Raw genomic sequence first — 19,601 nt, 5'->3', positions numbered from 1 at the left:
AGCAAGGGTTCCCTAAACCTTGGACTGAGAGCCTCATTATCCCTATTTTTAAAAGTGGGGATACAAATAACCCCTCTAATTATCAGAAAATTATGATCAGCCCTCTCTTAGCCAAGTTATATGGTAGTATTTTGGAAAAGAAGTTAAGCATATGGCTTGAAAGTGAAGGTAAGCGAGCTAAAGGCCAAGCAGGTTTCAGAAGGCATCACTCAACAACAGACCACCTCGTTACGCTTAGGATCATTGCGGAGGAATGTCATAATGATAAATCCAATTTATTTTGTTGCTTTGTGGACTTTAGAAAGGCTTTCGATACAGTTCCTAGATATAACCTTTGGAATAGATTAAAAGAGCTAAAGGTTCCTCTCGAGTTGAGAGCTACCGCTATAAGGTTATACGAGAATGTAATTGCCAAGCTAAAGAGCAATGAAGGGTGGTCGAAAGATATTAAGTGTAACATCGGAGTTAAACAAGGTTGCCCCCTCTCCCCTACCCTATTTGGCATTTACATCGATAAGCTCGAAGGCTATTTAGAGGAAGTAGGATGTGATGGCACGATCTTAGCTGGGATAGTCATCATCCTTCTTCTCTATGCTGACGATATTGTTCTTTTTGCAAGATGCCCATCTGATCTTGATATGCAACTCAGGCTTCTTAGGGATTTTTGCTCTACCATGGATATGACTATTAACACTGACAAAACAAAAGTTATGATTATCAAATCCAAGAAGGACACTTACGCTAATTTTATGTATGACAATAATAACTTGGAGGAAGTGTATTCTTACAAGTACTTAGGAATTAATATTCATCACAAGCTCAATTGGAACCATAGCATTGAGAAAAGGATAAATGAGGGGTGGAAAGCTTATTTTGGTCTTGAAAATAATTGTAAAACAACAAACCTCGTAATGTGGGATAAAAAGAAGTTCCTCTTTGAAACTTTAGTCACTCCTGCTATCTTATATGGCTGTGAGGTTTGGGGTTGTAGCATCTCTAGAGAATCATGGAGAAAGATTGAGCAAATCCAGAAGCGTTTTATAACTTATAACCTGAAAATTAAAAGTAATACACCCTATCCTATCCTCCTTATAGAAGCAGGTCTTTCCCCTATTGAGAGCCTAGCTATGATTAGGTTTCTGCTGTACAAGCACAAACTCAATAACATAGACGATTATAGGCTTCCTAAGCTAGCTTTAAATTCCAGCCAAAACCACCTAAGGCTCAATCAGGGGTGGCATAAAGACACAAGGGCCTGGTTAAACTATTGGGAGATCAACGAGAATAATGCATTGCAAAACATAAATAACATTAAAGATATTGTTACTTCTAAGTTCAAAGAAAAAATGTGGTGTGAGAAAGATTTAGCGGCTAAAAGAAAATTAAGTTATTATAAGAAGGTCATCAACCCCACCCTAGAAGATCAAAAGTATCTCTCTATTTTAACTAGCTCAAAGAAGAATATTAATATAGCAAAGATTAGAACGAATTTTCATGAGCTCCATAGTGAAACAGGTCGTTGGGCAGTTCCTAAAACGCCATGGATGGAAAGGATCTGCCATATATGTGAGAATAGGAACATCGAGGATGAAAACCACTTCTTCTTAGAGTGCCCTGCATACAACCACATTAGATCTCAGTTTCACAATCTTTGTTACAATACCGACCTTCCTAGCCTTTTACAATGTCAAAACTATAGTGAGCTCGGGAGGCTTCTCTCCAAGCTTTTTGAGCATAGGAATAAAATCTTAAATCAAAATAAATAATTTGTTTCTTTAGGTCCATAGACCAATGTTTGGTCTCAACAGACGTTAACCACCACCACCATCATCATCATCATCATCATCATCATCATCGGCCACGAATTAAAAAGTTTATAATATTTTTTATAATAAAGAACCTCCAATGAGATATGCCAAAAAGATGAAGAATATAAAATCATTTTTGAATATTCTTACACGATATTAAAATATATTTAATTATTTAAATTAAATAATAATATAATATATATAATTTTAAAAAAATAGTATTTATATAAAAATATAATATTATTTAATTATTAGTATTTTTTTGTGTTATTATTGGAATTTTGTGATATAATTTTAGCAATATTATCATTTTTAATGGATTAAAATGTATTTTTAAATAATTTAATATTTTGAGGTTTTTTGGAAATATTGAAATTTTATAGATTATATAGTGGAAAATAAATTATGATTTTAAAAATTTCCAAATCAGGGTTGTGTGGTTTGTACTATAGTGGCATGAGATGTCTTAGTTTACACAAAACTTCTTTTTATGGCTAGCCCCAACAACACTACACCCCTAAAACAAACAAAAAAAATCCCAATATCTTAAAAAAGCTTTTTAAACACTAAAAATTTACAAATCACACAATTAAAAATTATTATTCTAAAAACTTCTCATCAAATTTAAAAAAAAATTGACCAAAAAAAAATTGAAAAGAAAAAAAGCAAAAAAAAACCAAGATATATTTAAAAAAAGAAAAAAAAAAAAAAAAAAAAATCACACAACTATCATAACACAGTCCAAAATTATAATTTTAAAAAATTCCAACTACTTGGAAAACTAGAAACAATTAGAATTTTACAAAAATAAACACAAGTCCAAAATTATAATTCTAAAAATTTCCAACATCTTAAAAAAACTTGTGTAACCATTAAAATTTTACAAATCAATAACTTGAAGAACTAGCGAAACCGTCAAAGTTTTACAAATCAACACCTTGGAAAATTAATGAAACAATTAGACTTCAAGTTTTACAAATCAACACCTTGAAAAAATAGTTAAACAATTAGACTTTTACAAATCGCCCTATGGGATTATGATTTTTAAAATTCTCACCAAATTTCAAGGAAACCTGAAAAAAAAATGCCAAAAAATAAAAAAATATAGCAAGGGAAATCGCACAACTATCATAATACTGTAGTTGATTGCATAACATCACACTTCTGCTACTAGGATTATAAAAAAGACATCCACTCAAAAGAATAAACTAGCATTTGCACCTAATGTTGCAAAGGAAACGCCGTAAGGCATAGTGTGTGGAAGAATATTGAAATGTGAATAGGCTTTTGCGGGCTTTTTTGAAAGCAAGGGTCGATGATTTCGAGTTTTAATTTGAGGAAGCCATGCCGAAAACCGTTGAAATGGAATGCAAGTAGCCATAAATATGCATTGAACCTGTTTAGAGACCTTTGTTTGTAGTCGGTAAAAATTGTGGAGTTAAAGGTGAAGATAAATGAATGAATCCATGCGAACAACAACCCGACAACCATATTGATTTGGAAAGGGCTATTTAAGAAATCATTATTCAAATGGGAAATTAAATTAATATGAAGATATATTGAAAACATGTATTATATTCATTAAAATCAATTGATTTTGTCAACAAAATATGTTAAAACCCATTGACAATGAATTGGTTGTGAGGACATAAACTATCAAAATGGTATTGATCTTGAAACATCCCTTTTTAAGTTTGAAATGGAAAACACAAATAGTTGTGAGGACATAAACTATCAAAATGGTATTTGATGTTGAAACATCCTTTTTTAAGTGTGAAATGGAAAATACAAATAGTGTATTGTAACATCCTTTTTAAAGTTTGAAATGGAAAACACAAATAGTTGTGAGGAAACAAACCATGAAAACGGTATTTGATCTTGAAACATCCTTTTTTAAGTTTGAAATGGAAAATACAAACAGTGAATTGTAACAAAAGAGGTTCGAGAAGGAATATAATAGTATAAAGAACATTGTGCTTGTCATTCCATATTTGAAGTTGTATGAAAACATGGTGGAGGTAGCGAAGACCTGAAGAAGCAGTAATGGACCTGCAAAATGTATATTTTGTTAGAATTAGTAATATGTAAATCAGCTGCGGAAATTTATTAGTAATACTTTGGAGGTGAGTTGTGTTAAAATGAATCTGGAATGAATGGAAATGAAGTTACCTTTGCTATGGGGATTTATATATTGTTAGTGGAAGATGCATGGTGAATAACAGCATATTGAACACCATTGGAGGTTAATGCGTAGCTGGAGATGCAGTTTTTTTGCTTGCCAGTCTACCTGTAGTTGTGCAGGTATGTTATTTCTGAGTCCATGTGGCCTGTTGCAAAAGAAAGAAAAGGTTAGAATGAGATGTATAGATAATATAAAGACATTCTAATATTTGCTTATTTACTAATATTGATTAAAGTTGGTTGTTGTTGAAAGATATGAAAATTATGTTATGAAATAGAATGAGGTAAATAAATGGAGGAAACCTTTTGTTGATGTCAAAGTATCAGTTGGAGCAGATTATCTGGAGGCGGCATTGAACGGAGAATTTCTTCTGCGTGTTTTCTGCGAGCAATGTTTTTGTTGTCCTTCATTTTACTGTAACGATCGACACTGAATGTGGGGTTAATCCGGAGATCTTCTAGAGAAGGCACTCTTGAAATAGCTGTGAATGTGAGACCTTGACATTCTGTTTTTCCAATGTCAATTGTTGCTTTTGGAAGTGTCATACCTTGAGATTTATGTATGGTTAAAGCCCAAGCCATCTTCAGTGGAATTTGTGCACGACCATTTCTTTTTACTGCTGGAATAGGCAAGTGAGTGGGGTTTCTTTCATCCCAAGGAGGCCCAATGTATTTGGGAAAATATACGACAACAAATGTTGGAATTTGTGGTGGTGCAGTTGATTCTTTGTAAAAGATGGTTACAATTTCTCCGAGGGAACCATTAACAAGTTCGGCTGAAACCCAAAGGTTGGAAGTCAACATAACTTTTTCGCCATTGCATAGTAATACAATTCGTTCAAGTTGCTCATCTTCAGAGGAAATACTGGAATATGTGTTGTCATCTTCAGCAATGGATCGTGCGATAGGAGTGTTTAGAGATTTCATCATTTGCTTATTATGGACCATTGTTTGAGCATTTGTTGGAAATAGATGCATGGAATCATGGAATGAACATATTTCTTCTTCTGATAAAAAGGAATCTGTGCGCGACATGAGTACGTTGTAGTCGTCGATTGTTGGATTTGCATCTCTAATGTTCTGGAGAATGTTCCTGAAAGTAACCTGTGCGATGTCGTCGCCTTGTTGACGAAATATTGTGTCTAATGTGATGACTGTGTTGAAGGTGTTCCACAGTGCGCTTCCGTGGCTCGTCCCTGCATATAGAGGTATGTCTTTGACGGGTGGTAGCTGACCGAGATCACCAACCAATATTATGGAACAGCCACCGAAAGGAGTGTTTCTTTGGTGGGGAAATGCCTTGCAAAGACGTTCATCAATATGGCTGAGAAGCTTTGGCCCAATGAAGCTCATTTCATCGATTAGTATGTATCTTATATGCCTGAGTTCTTCTTGGAATTTTGCAAGAGCATTACCTTCTAAGGGCATAAGATCCTTTATAGGAAGGTGCAAAGCAGAATGGATTGTCGATGCTTGTATGTTGAAGGCAGCAACCCCTGTAGGGGCGAGGAGCATGATCGGTGAAGGTTCCAGGCTTGCAAGGCCTATGAGCATATCTTTGATGCAATTAATAAGGAGGGATTTTCCCGTACCAGCAGTGCCTTGTATTATCATTCTGAGAGCGGGTAAATAATCCTTCCTAGAAAAATGATTAAAAATAATATTTAGAGCTTTTCTTTGCATTGGAGATAATGTAGTAAGGGTCGGCAGGATATGTTGATGTGTTTGAAGAATGCGGTGGATGGAGCGGCTATTCTCAATGAATTGTATTGCATTATTTTGTAGATCCAATGGGATAGTGGTATGATTCCAGTTATGGGTGTCATCAAAGCCACGAAGACCAAGCATGTCAAGGTCATTTATGAGAAGCTCATTTGTAGGGTGTAATTGGGAAAGTAATTCCCATTCATTTATTTCCATGGTGTCTGTTGGATTGGTTTCATTTATAGTTGAGGTATCATTTGTGACAGATTCAATATCAGATAGTGTGCGGTGTTGATGCCAAGGATTGTAGAATGGACGAAATGTTTGCCAATTTGCGATGAATTCTGCAGCAGAATCTCCTATATCTTGTACGATATGGCGAAAAGGTTTGTATAGCATAAGTTCAACCCTGCAAAAGTTAGCGTAGCAAGGTTCTGTTGTGGATGGTATGGAGGAGTAATGTGGTATGACCCGAACAATTGCTTTTGTAGGCCTTTGTTTCCATTTGTTTGTTTTGCGACGAGGATCATATGACCAGGATCTTGCCAATTCTATTAGTGGTGTGGACTCTAGGGTAGAAGGGCGCTGGATATATGTATCTATGATGTGCGGGGATGTAGTGGAGGTGGTGTTCGTTTGTGGAAGGCGCATAAGAATTTTTTGGTTTACATTTAAAGAAATGAATGGCCGACTACATAATGTTAATGGTAATTTTTGTAGCATATGGCAGGTTTCTTGTGCTCCAATGTCACGATCAACAAGGGTTTCTGCAAGAAATTTTCGAAATGCGGATGTTGCTGGGTCAGCAATGGGTGAAGCCAGGACAATTCTACGTAGCATGTGGTGGAAGCTTTCAGATTTTTTTTTTGCTTTGGATGCATATTTGGCGATATATTTTTGTACAGCGTGTATGGAGAGTACTGGTTGGCAGTCAACATTTGCACGCCAAATAGATAGGATGGTAGGGTTATGGCTATTGAGTCGATCGTCGTTGCGAGCAGGGGTGTATGTTTTTTGGCCATTGGAATCAATGAATAAGGCCGATTTTGGATGTAATTCCCACGGTGCTTTATAACGACATTGGAGTGAGGATCCATTTTTTCTCAGGCACGTGCTTTCTGAGCATTTTGTGTGACGTTCAACACAATTGACGAGCTGTTCATAGTCACTGAAAGGATTGGTTCTGAAGATTTGCGGTGTGGACAATAGACAAGGGTCTTCGGGATTTGTCCAAGCATTTGGTTGGTTTGAAGTCGAAGGAGCACGAGGGTTCCAAGCGGAAATATATTTGTCGAAGAACTGCCTTGTAATATCGACTGCTTCTGTGTCTTCCCAGTTGAGGTTTTCCATATCAAGTGCATTTTCTATCCAAAGGAAACCATGGATGTGCGCAGATCCCCTATGTTTCCATTCATACCTATCAAGTATGCGTTTTTGTAAGACAATTCTGCAATAGGTGAGGAATGTTGTTTAGAGTTCTTGGAGAAAAAAAAATGCGGTGGAATGCGTACCTGTACCAGTAATCTTTTGTATTCAAGTGTTTCTCTAAGATAATCTCACGAAATGCTGTGAATCTATGGTGCATATATAGTGATGTTAAATGTGGGTTAGAGATAATGTTATCATTTCTCCACTTTTGTTGTTTTGCAATATCAGAAGGAAGACATCCGGGCATGATTGCATGAAGATCAGGCCATTTTGTATCAGCTGCACTTAATGTGAAGAAGAACGTCGGGCAACCGAGTTGAGATATCATGTCCGTTAGTTCATTTTTAGCTTTGTGCCAAAATGACCTTGTTCCACGTAAAGAGCTACCGAATCGCATGACTTGCTCTGCCAATTGCTCATCTGGAAATTGTTCTAATCGGATGTTCAGATCTTGAATAGATATTGGAAAGTTATCTGTGATGTTCTTTTTCACAAAAATTGATGCTGTTGCTTGACTGCGATGCCGCATCATGAGATTATATATGTAATAACGAAAGCGTGGGTGGTTTCCAAATCTGTTATCGTAGTAACGTATGAGATGAAGTGCATATTCATGTAACTGCACTGCTTTCATTCTTGGCTGATTTGGCATTGCAGCTCCTGTCGGGAAAAGGGCGGGGAAAGCCATAGAGAGTAGACCTTCTGTGTTGTATTCATTGACTGGCGATAAACCAATTGTTGGCCACTCAATTGTAGTATCAGATTGGTGGTTGTAAGCATGCAAATAATGGCGGATTTCTTGGATTTCTGTATTTGTATTAGGTATGATGGGTACGAACGATGATGTTTGGTCTACAGATGGGTCTGTGAAATCTTTGGTGAGCTCATGGGGTGGTTCAAGTGGAAGGCGGACAGTGGTTTCTGTAGTATTGGAATGGTGAAGGGAGGAGGAGACATCGGTGGGGATTGCTGGTAAGGATGCCAATGCGTTGGTATCAATACGAACATTCTTATAGTATGGGTCATTTGCCAATTTGTATTCCAATGCAGCGAGAACGCGATGTCTACTGACAATGAAATCATAAGCCTTATGGTCATTACTATGACGCGTGACAATCAGGATGTCCAAGTGTTCAACACGTCGTGGCAACATGTTTGCGATTTTTGTAATGTCTTGAGGAAAACAAATTGTGTGGCCACTGTATTTATACTGGCCACCACGTGCATGTGTTACTTGCAGTATAGGGTTAACCCTAGCAATGAGCATTTCTTCTATTTGTGAAAGAGATGTAAGGGTAGCTGGTTGAGGACCAGGGTCCATGTTGTTCGATAATGAGAAGCGATGACCCTTTGTTTCAGAGACGCATCTGGAGCAGTAATACATGTGGTTGGAATTGCGGATATGTATTCCAGGATATGATTCAAGACAAATGGAGCATGGGCATTTAGGTGGAAGTTTATCAATCTTTGCACGGAAATATCGATGTGCTTGATTAGTATAAACGTTGTTGAAAGCATGTGCGAAGGAGGGGTTAGGGCAATGAGGCATGGATGTATTTGTTTGAGAGGTTTGCTGAGAAGATAAAGAGTCTGATAATTGCAAGGGAGGATTGTTTTCAGGGTGGGCCATTTCAGATGAGGAAGGTTGGTTACCCTTTTGTTTTTTGTGTTTTTGACATTCTGTGATGTCTTTTTTTGCTTGGTAAAGCTCACGGCGTCGTGCATTTATTCGTTCTTTATTTGTTGCATAGTATCTTCGAGCACGTTCATTATTAGAAGAAGAAGCCATTCGCAAAATTTATGGTACCTATAAGCAAGAGAGGGGAAAAGAAGAATGTTATTTGGAGACAACAACCATGTTATTGTATGAAAGCGAAAGAAGGGTAAAAAAATGCAAGCGAAAGCGAAAGAAGGGAAAAAAATCTAAGTTCTGAATAGTGTTATGTGAAATTTTTTATTTGAGTAATGTTTTTGAAAGAACGTATTAGTATTTTTTCTGTATACATGTAGGTAGTTTCATGTGTAAAGCTGATAAAAGGAAAAAAAAATGTGAATTTGTCTACTCACATAATGCTAGATACAATGGAGAACGAATACTTATTTCAATGGTATATAAGAAAATTTCATAAGAAGGCATGCAACAGTATATCTTGTAAAGTTGTATTTATAAAATTGGACAATAGGAATTGCCAAAAAGCAAGGAATACATTTTGCAATATTTATCTACAATGTCGAGATGTTCTGAATTTCTCGAAGGATGTTGTTGCATTCTGTCGTGAAATGCAGTTTTTCTTCTTTTATGATAACGCATTTCAATCGTGGGACTTCTTTAAAAGTTTCTGTCTTCACCGATAGTGTGAAGATATGATCTGTCCATAGAGCTCTAGAGACAATTTCCTTGATCAATTCTGGATCTGAAGATAATAGATAGAAGTCTTTGGCATTATTTCCAAGAATTGTAGATCCCGCGTCTTCGAAAGCAACAGTTGAAGCCAATTCACCAGTGTGATCTTGTATGTCGATTTTCAATAAGTATCTGTAATCACAGTCGCTTACTTCAGCATTGCATTTTGGACAGAACCACGTCCCTGTATTTTGTGGAATAAGTTTTTTCATGCATTTTTTCCCACTAGCGATCGACGGGCAAGAAATGTAGTAGAAACTATCCATCCCAATTTTTGTTATTGTGCCCTTTAATTGGAAAAATGTTGGTTTCTCTAAGGAATCCATACTGTAAATGTCAGCAATTGTTATTTTTTTTTGTTGGTGGCCAAAAGGAGGTCTTGTTGTCAAAGATGTAGAAGCTGCAGTCGAACCTTATTTTTTAAACCATGACTTTAGCGCATGGGCCTCTTCAATGTCAGGATCTACAAGAACAATGGATCTCGTTGTAGTGCCGATATTTTTTCCATTAAATTCTCCAACACGCGCAGATTTGATTGCAATGATGGGGTTATTTCCTGTAGCACATAGGGAGGAGATTTCCTGTGACACGGCATTAAAATTATCTCCCCAAAAGATTGCATCTATGTTATACCCTGACATGTCTCGAAGCTGTACTGTTTGTTTATTGACTTCAGAGCCGTCTTTTCTACGTATAGTGCATACACTGGAAATGTCTGTGACAACACCAAGAATATCAACAATGGAGTTGATGTTTGTTGTTCTGATATCATCAATTGATTTTATATTGAATCACACTATTGGATTATGTTTTTTTCGTTGGCAACATGTTCTATGGTAGATGTTGCATTCAACAAAATTTCCCAGTCATTGTTCAAGTGGTTGTATTGCTTATTAGCCATTTTTACATTCCCTTTAGAGACAATGTAGACATTTTCATTTTGGATTTTGTCAAAAAAATAATCTGCGACATTGTTGAAACATGTAATATGTATTTCTCCACCCTCTGTATCGAACAGGTCAAAACCAAACACTTTACCGGGTCCGTATTGATTCTGAAACTGTCGAAGAGCTGTTTTCCTTTGGACGTATCCTTTTATGCACCAGTTTGAGTGGTAAGGGTTTAACGATTTGATGGGAATTTGAACTGGCAGAACGGACGGAGTTGGAGTAGTTGGAAGAGGGCAGTGTCTTTTTGATAAAGGATGTGGGTCCGATGAGGATGGAGTGTTTTCATCAGATGTGATGGGGATACTCATAGTTTTTGGATTGCCAATTAAGGGTGCAAATGAAGTAGATATTTCAAAGTCTATTAGCTTTATAGACCTACACGACAAATGAGAGTCATAGGAATAACTGTTAGAAGCGGTTGTGTTATAAATAAAAAATGTTAAATTTGAAATAAGAAATTTATAACAAACTTACGTTGAAGGACCAATAGCTGAGGTAGTCCAACTTTTAACATTTATAACAGAACCCTTTTGTAGCAAGCCTGTTGCTACGAGATCATTGAAATCTTTTGGAAGCATGATGTGTTTCTTATGTGTTCCGTCTGAAATTGCAGTACGATATCGTGGAGTTGAATTTCGCATTGATTGTATTGGTTCAAGTTCAACAATTTGTAGGTATGGTTGAATATGAGTTGATCCAGATAACATTGAGGAAATTGCATTTTCAGTAAGGTTTGTTGTCATTTTCTGGTACAAAACAAAACACAAAAATGTTGTTTTCTTCGCGTAAGATGTTTAAAATTCATTACATTCCTACAACATTACTTGAAAAAATATGAATTAAAGGGCAAAGGGAAAGAAGCATGTTCAGTTTTTTTCTAAATGAGTGGGCATCCAAGCTTGTAAACATAATGAAGAAAGATATTTATTACAACAACTTTTATACAATCATTTTTTTTGAAGCATAGTTCCACCAAGCGAAGAGGAAGAAGGAGAGGGAGAAACAAACGAAGTAGAAGGTTTGGGGGTAACTCTAGTATCATCTGGTTGCTGATTTGATTGCCCAAGAATCATGGTGTTTTGAACGACAGAGGTTGAGAAAAGCCATACCGGCGGGTGAAGTGCAAGCCTTGGAAGGGAAAATGTAGCCATATGAGGTACACCAACATCTCCCCTAGAGGAAAAGGGAGTAGGATTCCCCCAAGGGGAAATCCTTGATTGGTGGACTCCATTTTCTCAAACTGAGACCAATGAGAGAGCAGTGATGTTATTCCGATTTGAATAAATTTTATGACGCTTTGACACAACTTGCTTTTTCAATTTTTAAGAGTCGAGAAAAAGCTAAAGATGACTCTAGTCGCCTTCGATTTGGGTAACTCTAGTATCATCTGGTTGCTGAGTTGATTGTTCAAGAATCACGGTGTTTTGAACGGCAGAGGTCGAGAAAAGCCATACTGGCAGGCCAATTGCAAGCCCTGGAAGGGACAATGTAGCCATATGAGGTGCACCAACATCTCCCCTAGAGGAAAAGGGAGTAGGATTCCCCCAAGGGGAAATCCTTGATTGGTGGACTCCATTTTCTCACCCTAAGACCAACGAGGGAACAGTGAGGTTATTCCGATTTAAATAAATTTTATGACGCTTTGACACAATTTTCTTTTTCAATTTTTAAGAGTCGAGAAAAAGCTAAAGATGACTCTAGTCGCCTTCGATTTTTAATGAGCCTGAAGTGACAAGTGCTCAGATGGTCCTTTTCTTTTAAGGAGTCCGAAAAGGAACGAAAGTGACTACTCTGGATATCTAGACAGGGGGATTACCAAACCAATCGCAAAACTGCAGAATACTTTTTATGGTACGGCAGTCAATCTTCCCGAATGCTGTGTTCAGTGCATTGCGATCGATAGGGCGGCAGACACGGCTTCCTAAGGATAAAGGATATAGCCTAATGTGGTTTCCCAATATATACTCGATGGTACGTGGGAGCACAAGTCCGTACTGGCACTTGTCGTTTCAAAGAGGAGGAATCACCCAACCTACGATGAAAGTGATAGTTACCAGGCTTTACGACGCCGGAATACGTCTCTAGCCTAGACTTCTAAATGGTGTGCGTTAGGTTCCAAAGCATTTTTATGTTTATTGAAATGTATTTTACAGTTGATCTTTCTTAAGAAGTTTGCCTTTAAGGTTGATCGTGTGATGTACATATACAATTCCTAAATATGCAATCTAAGATGATAAACAGTCGTTTACTTTCTTTTTGCAGTGAAAATCCTAGCTACTAAGGAAAGAGAAGTGAAATTGTTTCAACATAGAGCAGAGAGCACACACTAAGTCCTAAATCAATTTCCGCATGCATTCTAAATGTAAATGTACATGCATGTATTTGTTTTCCGCTTTCTTAATGTGTGGATGACAAAAAAAATGCCAAGTGGAATATAATATCAATACAGGGATATGACTATTCCAGAATTCTGACAGACATAAGCAAAGCTATTGAAGTTTGTATCTAAGATTTTCTAGAGTCTGTTCACTAGAAACAAGACAGTCACGATGGCACCACTTTGCATTAGTTTAACACAAAGGAATAAAGTTTAAATTATCAAGAAAGCATATATATAACTGAATCATTTCAATCGGGAAATAATTTTGAATCAAATTTATAAGACTCTGTAGCTGCTCAGTGGCTAATGTACAATTGATGGAAGAGGATTTTCTATCATGGTCCATGGATGAAATAGAAATGAAGCAAAAACTCGGAAAGGAGATTAAGGCTGTTACCGGAGATGAAGCAATACAGAAAACGTCCAGAAATGTCCTTCAACGCCGAAAGTTGAATCGCCCAGTGACAAAACAGAGTAGGCCAAGGCAAAGTATCTGTATTTAACATTGCTGTGTGAGTAACCAACATAAGCTGCACAGTGCTATGCAAATTAATAGTCTCTGCGAGAAAAAAACCCAATATAACCCACACAATCTAATCCTCACGAGGAAGGTTTTGCAGGGATTTAAAGGTTTTCTTATGTTATAAAATCCTAGGCTAATGTGGGTGTCCTAGCAAATAAAAATGTATACCATAATACCCACTTACTATTAAGCATCGTCTCCAAAGGAACTTGAACAATATGATAAAAGATTCATCTTTTACTTCTATAATAGACATAAGGTTAAATATATGAAAAACACTTTCTGCTTGCAAGCAAGTTGTTTTTTTCTCCTTTCATATTATCAGCCATTTCCATGGCTCATGTTTTTAATATGTTTAGCCTACCGCCTTATACTTGGAAGTTGGTACCGAATGTATAGTGTTGAATAATTAATTGTTTTTGCTCCATGTTGTACACTTTAGAATTAGTGCATGCATTTTACTTGCTTAGTTTCTATCTGACCATTTATCATTTGTTATAAACTATAATGCAATCATGATGCTTACTTTTTGGAGGGGAATAATCAATAGACATTGTGCAAAGACCCTTTCAAAAGATGATAGATTCCCCAACTATGTATATATAACTGTTATCCATTCATATTTACTTGTTATGTTTATTTTATTTGTAGCTCACTCCCATGTTTAGCAAGAGGAAACTTGTAGGAAAAATGGTTTCCAATAGAGGCTACTTCTTTCTTCTTTCTGTAACTATCTCCATCCTTGCTGAAGAAGCCATCACTCCATTTGAATAGATTCATAGAATGGGTGGCTATAACTTCTTCCTTAACGTCCAATTTAAGCTCAAATTACTAAACAAATGTTGTCAACAGGCTTTCTAGTCCATTCCACATATTATGATCTATTTGTAGGTGTAAAACTATGTCCGTTGCAAGATAATTGTTAATCAGCTAAGAACCACTTTGTAGGAGATGTATTTGTTTAAGACCTGAAATTATTATTATCATATACCCTATGGCATATTTATTAAGAAAAAGATGAAGTAAAGAGACGTCATTGCAACAGTATTCCTTCCTTCAGGAACATCAACATGAAAACATGCAACTCCATTCTGTCTAATGTTTCTGGGACAACCCATAGATGTATCCTGATAGTGTTAACTTAGCATCCAACTATTGTAAAAAGGAAATAAAAACAACAACTACAAATTAGTTAATATCATATTTAGCTTGCAACTGCTTGCTATATAGTAAAAAATGGCTATTGTCAGATAAAGGCAGGGAGAAACAACTGCAAATTCAATAACAGAACAGAGATTAAACTGCATGCAAGATGATCTGAGAACGAGTAGTAAAGAAAAAATTACCAACACTTTCGCCAAGGTGCGTAGATATCGAAATCAGCTGTGCCCTGTTCTCATAAAGGTGCTGAATAGCTTGCCTCGATCTTACAATTTCTTTTGCCAAATTCTGCCCAAGAAAATTTTGACTCATTAAAGATAAAAGCAAAGCCTGTTTCTGAGCACTAGCAACTTTGCTGATGTTCTTTAGTCACAAACATGATATCATTAAATTTAGTACAATATGATATCATTAAATTTAGAAAATGTACTAGAGAGAAATATAACAAGAATTGTTACTGGAGGTTCAACCCAAGATACATAAAAAATGATGGAAAGCAGTACATCAGCCAGCATTCAGTGCAAACACACCTCACAAGATCAATACTAAATCTGTAGCATTGGATGCCATGTGGTGTCAATAAAAATGAAGCCAGGCAAATGATTACTCATATAGACAATAAAATCATGATTGCAAAAATTAAAGCTATAATGTCACAGTAATAGAGAATCTAAAGATTTGAAACACAAGGATTCCTTGAACCCCTACTAAATGCCAATGAAGATGAACATGGTGATCATAAATTCACAATAGAACAAATATATGCAAAAACAATACATTCTTTCATAAAGGCTTACAGGTACCTACATTAACAATGGGCAAGAGAAATTTTGATGCAGTAGTAGACACAAGCAGAGATGAGCATCATCTCTAATCTCTGTTGGGAAGAGGTATTCAGAAAATCACCTCTAAAACCAAGAAAGATGATAAGATCCCTATAAGGGTGGCCAAGCAAATTATTTGCAAGACCATAGGTAAATTGATGGCAGTAAGAACACAGTGTTATGAGATCACTCCTCATAAAACATTTGAAGTCCTTAGATTACCTAGAAAAGCTTATTGGGCATTGCTTGGAAGATCTTGAATATATGCAACGAGAAGAACCAGATGTTTCGATAAGGAAGAATTCATTTTCAAAAACAGCCAAAGAAATGTAAAATCCCACTAGATAAAAGTAATGTGGTAGTGGAAAGTGAAACAGATACCACAAATATAGACAGGCCATCAGGACCAAAACCCAAATGGAACACACTTGTATATGATGTGGAACCCAGGCCATCAGGAATTTTTGTTTTCTGAACAGGGTTTTCATAATTTTCATCTTTAGCTGGATTTTTTTACACTTTGCTGGAGGGTGGGCTGACCACGGTGAAGAAATTTCTAATTGGAAAATGTAAACTGCTGTTAAATTACGTTGTTCTGAAGGTGAACATCTGTTTGATAATATATCAGTTTGTGGAGTGACTGATAGTTTGTAACGCTGATAAGCCACTCATTTTGTACACATTGAACCTTAACAAGACTAAGGTTACAATCTTCAATACCAAAAAGAGATTATGACAGTGAACCCTAACAAGACTAAGGTTATGATCTTCAATACCAAACATAGACTTATCATTGTAAACATTAACAAGACTAAGGTTATGATCTTCAGTACTTCTAAGAACAATCATACTTCCATCTCATATCTACAGGGGATGAAGTAGAGAATCGAGATCGCTACAGCATATACCTATGTGGGGTTCCAATTCACTGGCAAGGAAGAGGCCTCAAAAAGATACAAGCCTTGACCTAAGTGATAGAAACTCAAGGGATAAATTGAAAATTAAAAACATGAAACAGTTAGAGGAGCACCGAGCTTTGTAGTCATGTTATGCATCATAAATTACTCGTTGTTTATTGACTTATTTTTCTTCTCAAAGGATTTCGAATAGGGGATGAGCGTTTCTTTGGGACTAATTCAGACACTCCACAGAGCTACGCATCAGCTCTGCATTCCTCCCTGCCATCGCCATTGAAATTCAACTCATAAATATAAATTAAGCAGAAGAAAATAGTTAAAAAAATAAATTAGCATATGATGTCATGAATTATCATGTTAGAGCGATTAACATGGAACCTGAAACTTAGGGTCTGTTTTGTGGAAAGATGAATTGTTGTAATGATCATCATGAAGGTTATAAAAACAATGGAGGTCATAGGCACTATCTATTACGAAATTCTAGACTTGCTTCAAGATCAGAGGAGCACACGCCATATTGAGGATATAAAAGTGGCATTTTCTCACTACAGTAGCAAGATGACAAGCCCTATTGAATTTCAGCGATACAAGAACACTAACTTATCAAAATTCGTGGCTCATCAAGACAAGAAAATAGAGAAATCAAGTATAATTCAATATGATTGATGAATTAGTTTTGCGTCTTGCTAGGAGCTCACATCCTCTGACTTCTCTTCCAAAGATTCTATCGATTCTGTTAGAGTAGCAGTTAAAGATAAAGAAATAGTCCAGCAAGTGAAAAGAGATATTGCAAATGATAATGTAGCCCTAGCGTTCAACTTTTAGGTAGACTATGCCCTTAGTGAGCATGTTTTCTTCTAAATCCAGGTCTTACTACACATTGTAAGGAAGTTGTTACCAACTCAGTTTATCAGGATTTACAGTATAAAGCTTTATATTTACGTTGCCATAAATGTAATAACTTTTGAGATGGTAGGCATTCATTTTGAAATTTCGGGTCATTTTGAAACCCCTAATATCAGACATAGAAATTTTTCTTTATATTAATTCACCTTACAGTGTGACTACAACCACTATTTAAGAGTATTAAACTGGAGAAGATAAACAGAAATTAGATGACAACACTTCATGGCATAAGGCAAATATGAACATGGCACATATCAGATGGTATACCTGTTGAGTCTTTGAGCTGCACTCTATGTATGCAGCAGCACCGACCTGTTTCCTCAACTCCTCACCCTGAAGATAAACAGAGACCTTCATATCTTTTCGTGGAGCATGTAGGGTGTATATGTAGTTTTATTAAGCATGTCCATCATCTAAATTCAAAAGTTGTGCAAGCTAAAATCCCAAACATGGGAACATCTAAGCAACTTCACCTAAACTGGAATTGCCCTTATTATTAACAACCTAACAATCTAATATCGAGAGTAAGCAAAATGAAACAAACATACCTGTGCAGTTGTTATTGGTGTAGTACCCAGATTGTCGGCCAAATAACGCTTATCTTCACGAAGATCTGCATTGTGAATAAAATTCACCACTGAATCAGCCTGACAAGTTAGATATATGTCTCATAAAATGCAGAGCAGGCAGCAGAGGTTGGAATGTTTTCAAAAATGCAGAGCAGGCAGCAGAGGTTAGAATGTTTTCAATCTGCTTTTGTAAAATGCTTGAACTGTGAGATGTCATCAGAGAATTCACCAATTTTACAAACATCACATGCTGATGAAATTCTTTCAGTGAGAAGTAATAAGTTAACTGTTCAAGATTATCATACTATCTGATTGAGAGGGCAATAGCAGGCAAAAGGTAAACATGATATAGCTAATTGCTTTATGTTAGTTATTCTGGATGGATTTGGAAGTCCTATGAATTTACTTTGGTAATTTCTGTACATTAATATGAACGAATAATTAAATGAAATGATGGCTCTGAGCAGTGAAGGTGGGATTTTCTATTTACTTATGTTTGATATCTGCAGGCACTAAAGGAATGACAACTCAGTTTGATTTTTAGATTTAATATTACTTTCCTCAGCTCAGTAGTCTGGTAAGGTCCAGTGGTTTGGATTTAACCCATCTTTCCAAGTGAACTGGGCCTCCAATATTGGATTCCACCTCAGTGATATGACCTCATTTGATGCATCAATGGTATGCCTAGAAGTCACCGAGTACTTTCATTGGCATTGGGAATTGGTTCAACATGAAGGTTATAAAAACAATGGAGGTCATAGGCACTATCTATTATGAAATTCTAGACTTGCTTCAAGATCAGAGGAGCACACGCCATATTGAGGATATAAAAGTGGCATTTTCTCACTACAGTAGCAAGATGACAAGCCCTATTGAATTTCAGCGATACAAGAACACTAACTTATCAAAATTCGTGGCTCATCAAGACAAGAAAATAGAGAAATCAAGTATAATTCAATATGATTGATGAATTAGTTTTGCGTCTTGCTAGGAGCTCACATCCTCTGACTTCTCTTCCAAAGATTCTATCGATTCTGTTAGAGTAGCAGTTAAAGATAAAGAAATAGTCCAGCAATACAACCAATGGATTTGTTATTGATTGAAAACTTTCTGCTGAGTTTCTTCTTCTTATTATACAGTCTTGTAGATTATGCCCTCCGCAAAATTACTATGATGTATGACCAATCAGTAATAATTTTCCTGTAGTTTTCAATGCGGAATTTATTTATCTGTGTGAAGAAAATGGCCAGCAATATATGTGGCCAAACTTACTTGATGAGATCTATGTAGTCCATTCCTATTTCAAATGCTTGACTAAATATTGCTTCCAGTATTTGACTTCTGATTTGTTTATTTCTGTTTATTTCAATATTTTCTGTTCATCTAAATACTGGCTCCTTTACCAGGTTCCTGTCGATTGTTTGGCTTTCCAGCAGTTCAATTCTGCATTTCAAGGTTTGTTTTTTCAGCGTTTTTATGGAGAATACTTGCCAAAGCAGCATATTGGTTAACTCTGATACCCATCCAATGAAGAAGACTACTTGCAGCTGTTCCCAATCAGGGACCTGGGACAATCAACACCTTGAAAAAATAGTTAAACAATTAGACTTTTACAAATCACCCTATGGGATTATGATTTTTAAAATTCTCACCAAATTTCAAGGAAACCTGAAAAAAAAATGCCAAAAAATAAAAAAATATAGCAGGGGAAATCGCACTTCTGCTACCAGGATTATAAAAAAGACATCCACTCAAAAGAATAAATTACAATTTATGGTGACGTGTTTTCAACCATCAACATCGCAGCGTGCTGAGCAATTCTATTTTATGTGATGATGCCAGAATC

The 19,601-nt window shown here is 36.3% G+C and overlaps 1 protein-coding gene across 1 annotated transcript; it reads right to left on the bottom strand.

The window, feature by feature from the left end:
- Positions 1 to 3,491: 3,491 nt before the first annotated feature.
- On the bottom strand, positions 3,492 to 18,180 carry LOC149238291 (uncharacterized). The gene is made up of 7 exons (XM_089369521.1): positions 18,061 to 18,180; positions 17,735 to 17,833; positions 17,454 to 17,519; positions 14,725 to 14,827; positions 13,253 to 13,348; positions 3,978 to 4,135; positions 3,492 to 3,857 (listed from the first exon to the last, which is right to left on the bottom strand). Exons 1-6 carry the CDS (start codon positions 18,178 to 18,180, stop codon positions 4,092 to 4,094), a joined length of 528 nt encoding a protein of 175 aa, XP_089225647.1. The 3' UTR covers positions 3,492 to 3,857; positions 3,978 to 4,091.
- Between the last annotated feature and the right edge of the window lie 1,421 nt (positions 18,181 to 19,601).

The sequence above is a fragment of the Pinus tabuliformis genome, chromosome 8 (genome assembly GCF_031772625.1).
Source record: "Pinus tabuliformis cultivar Carrire ecotype Pingquan chromosome 8, CPIR1, whole genome shotgun sequence".
Classification (NCBI taxonomy): Eukaryota; Viridiplantae; Streptophyta; class Pinopsida; order Pinales; family Pinaceae; genus Pinus; species Pinus tabuliformis.
Note: the sequence above shows the minus strand (reverse complement) of the source record. Positions and strands in the feature narration are given on the sequence as shown.

What these genes read in the sequence shown, in the direction of transcription:
- LOC149238291 (XM_089369521.1), bottom strand. Translation starts at nt 18,180, where the DNA reads ATGTACAGAAATTACCAAAGTAAATTCATAGGACTTCCAAATCCATCC. An exon ending in GCAGCTCAAAGACTCAACAG is followed by an intron (nt 14,828 to 17,453) that starts GTATACCATCTG and finishes TTTCTTGGGCAG; the next exon opens with AATTTGGCAAAAGAAATTGT. An exon ending in GCACCTTGGCGAAAGTGTTG is followed by an intron (nt 13,349 to 14,724) that starts GTAATTTTTTCT and finishes TGTTAAATACAG; the next exon opens with ATACTTTGCCTTGGCCTACT.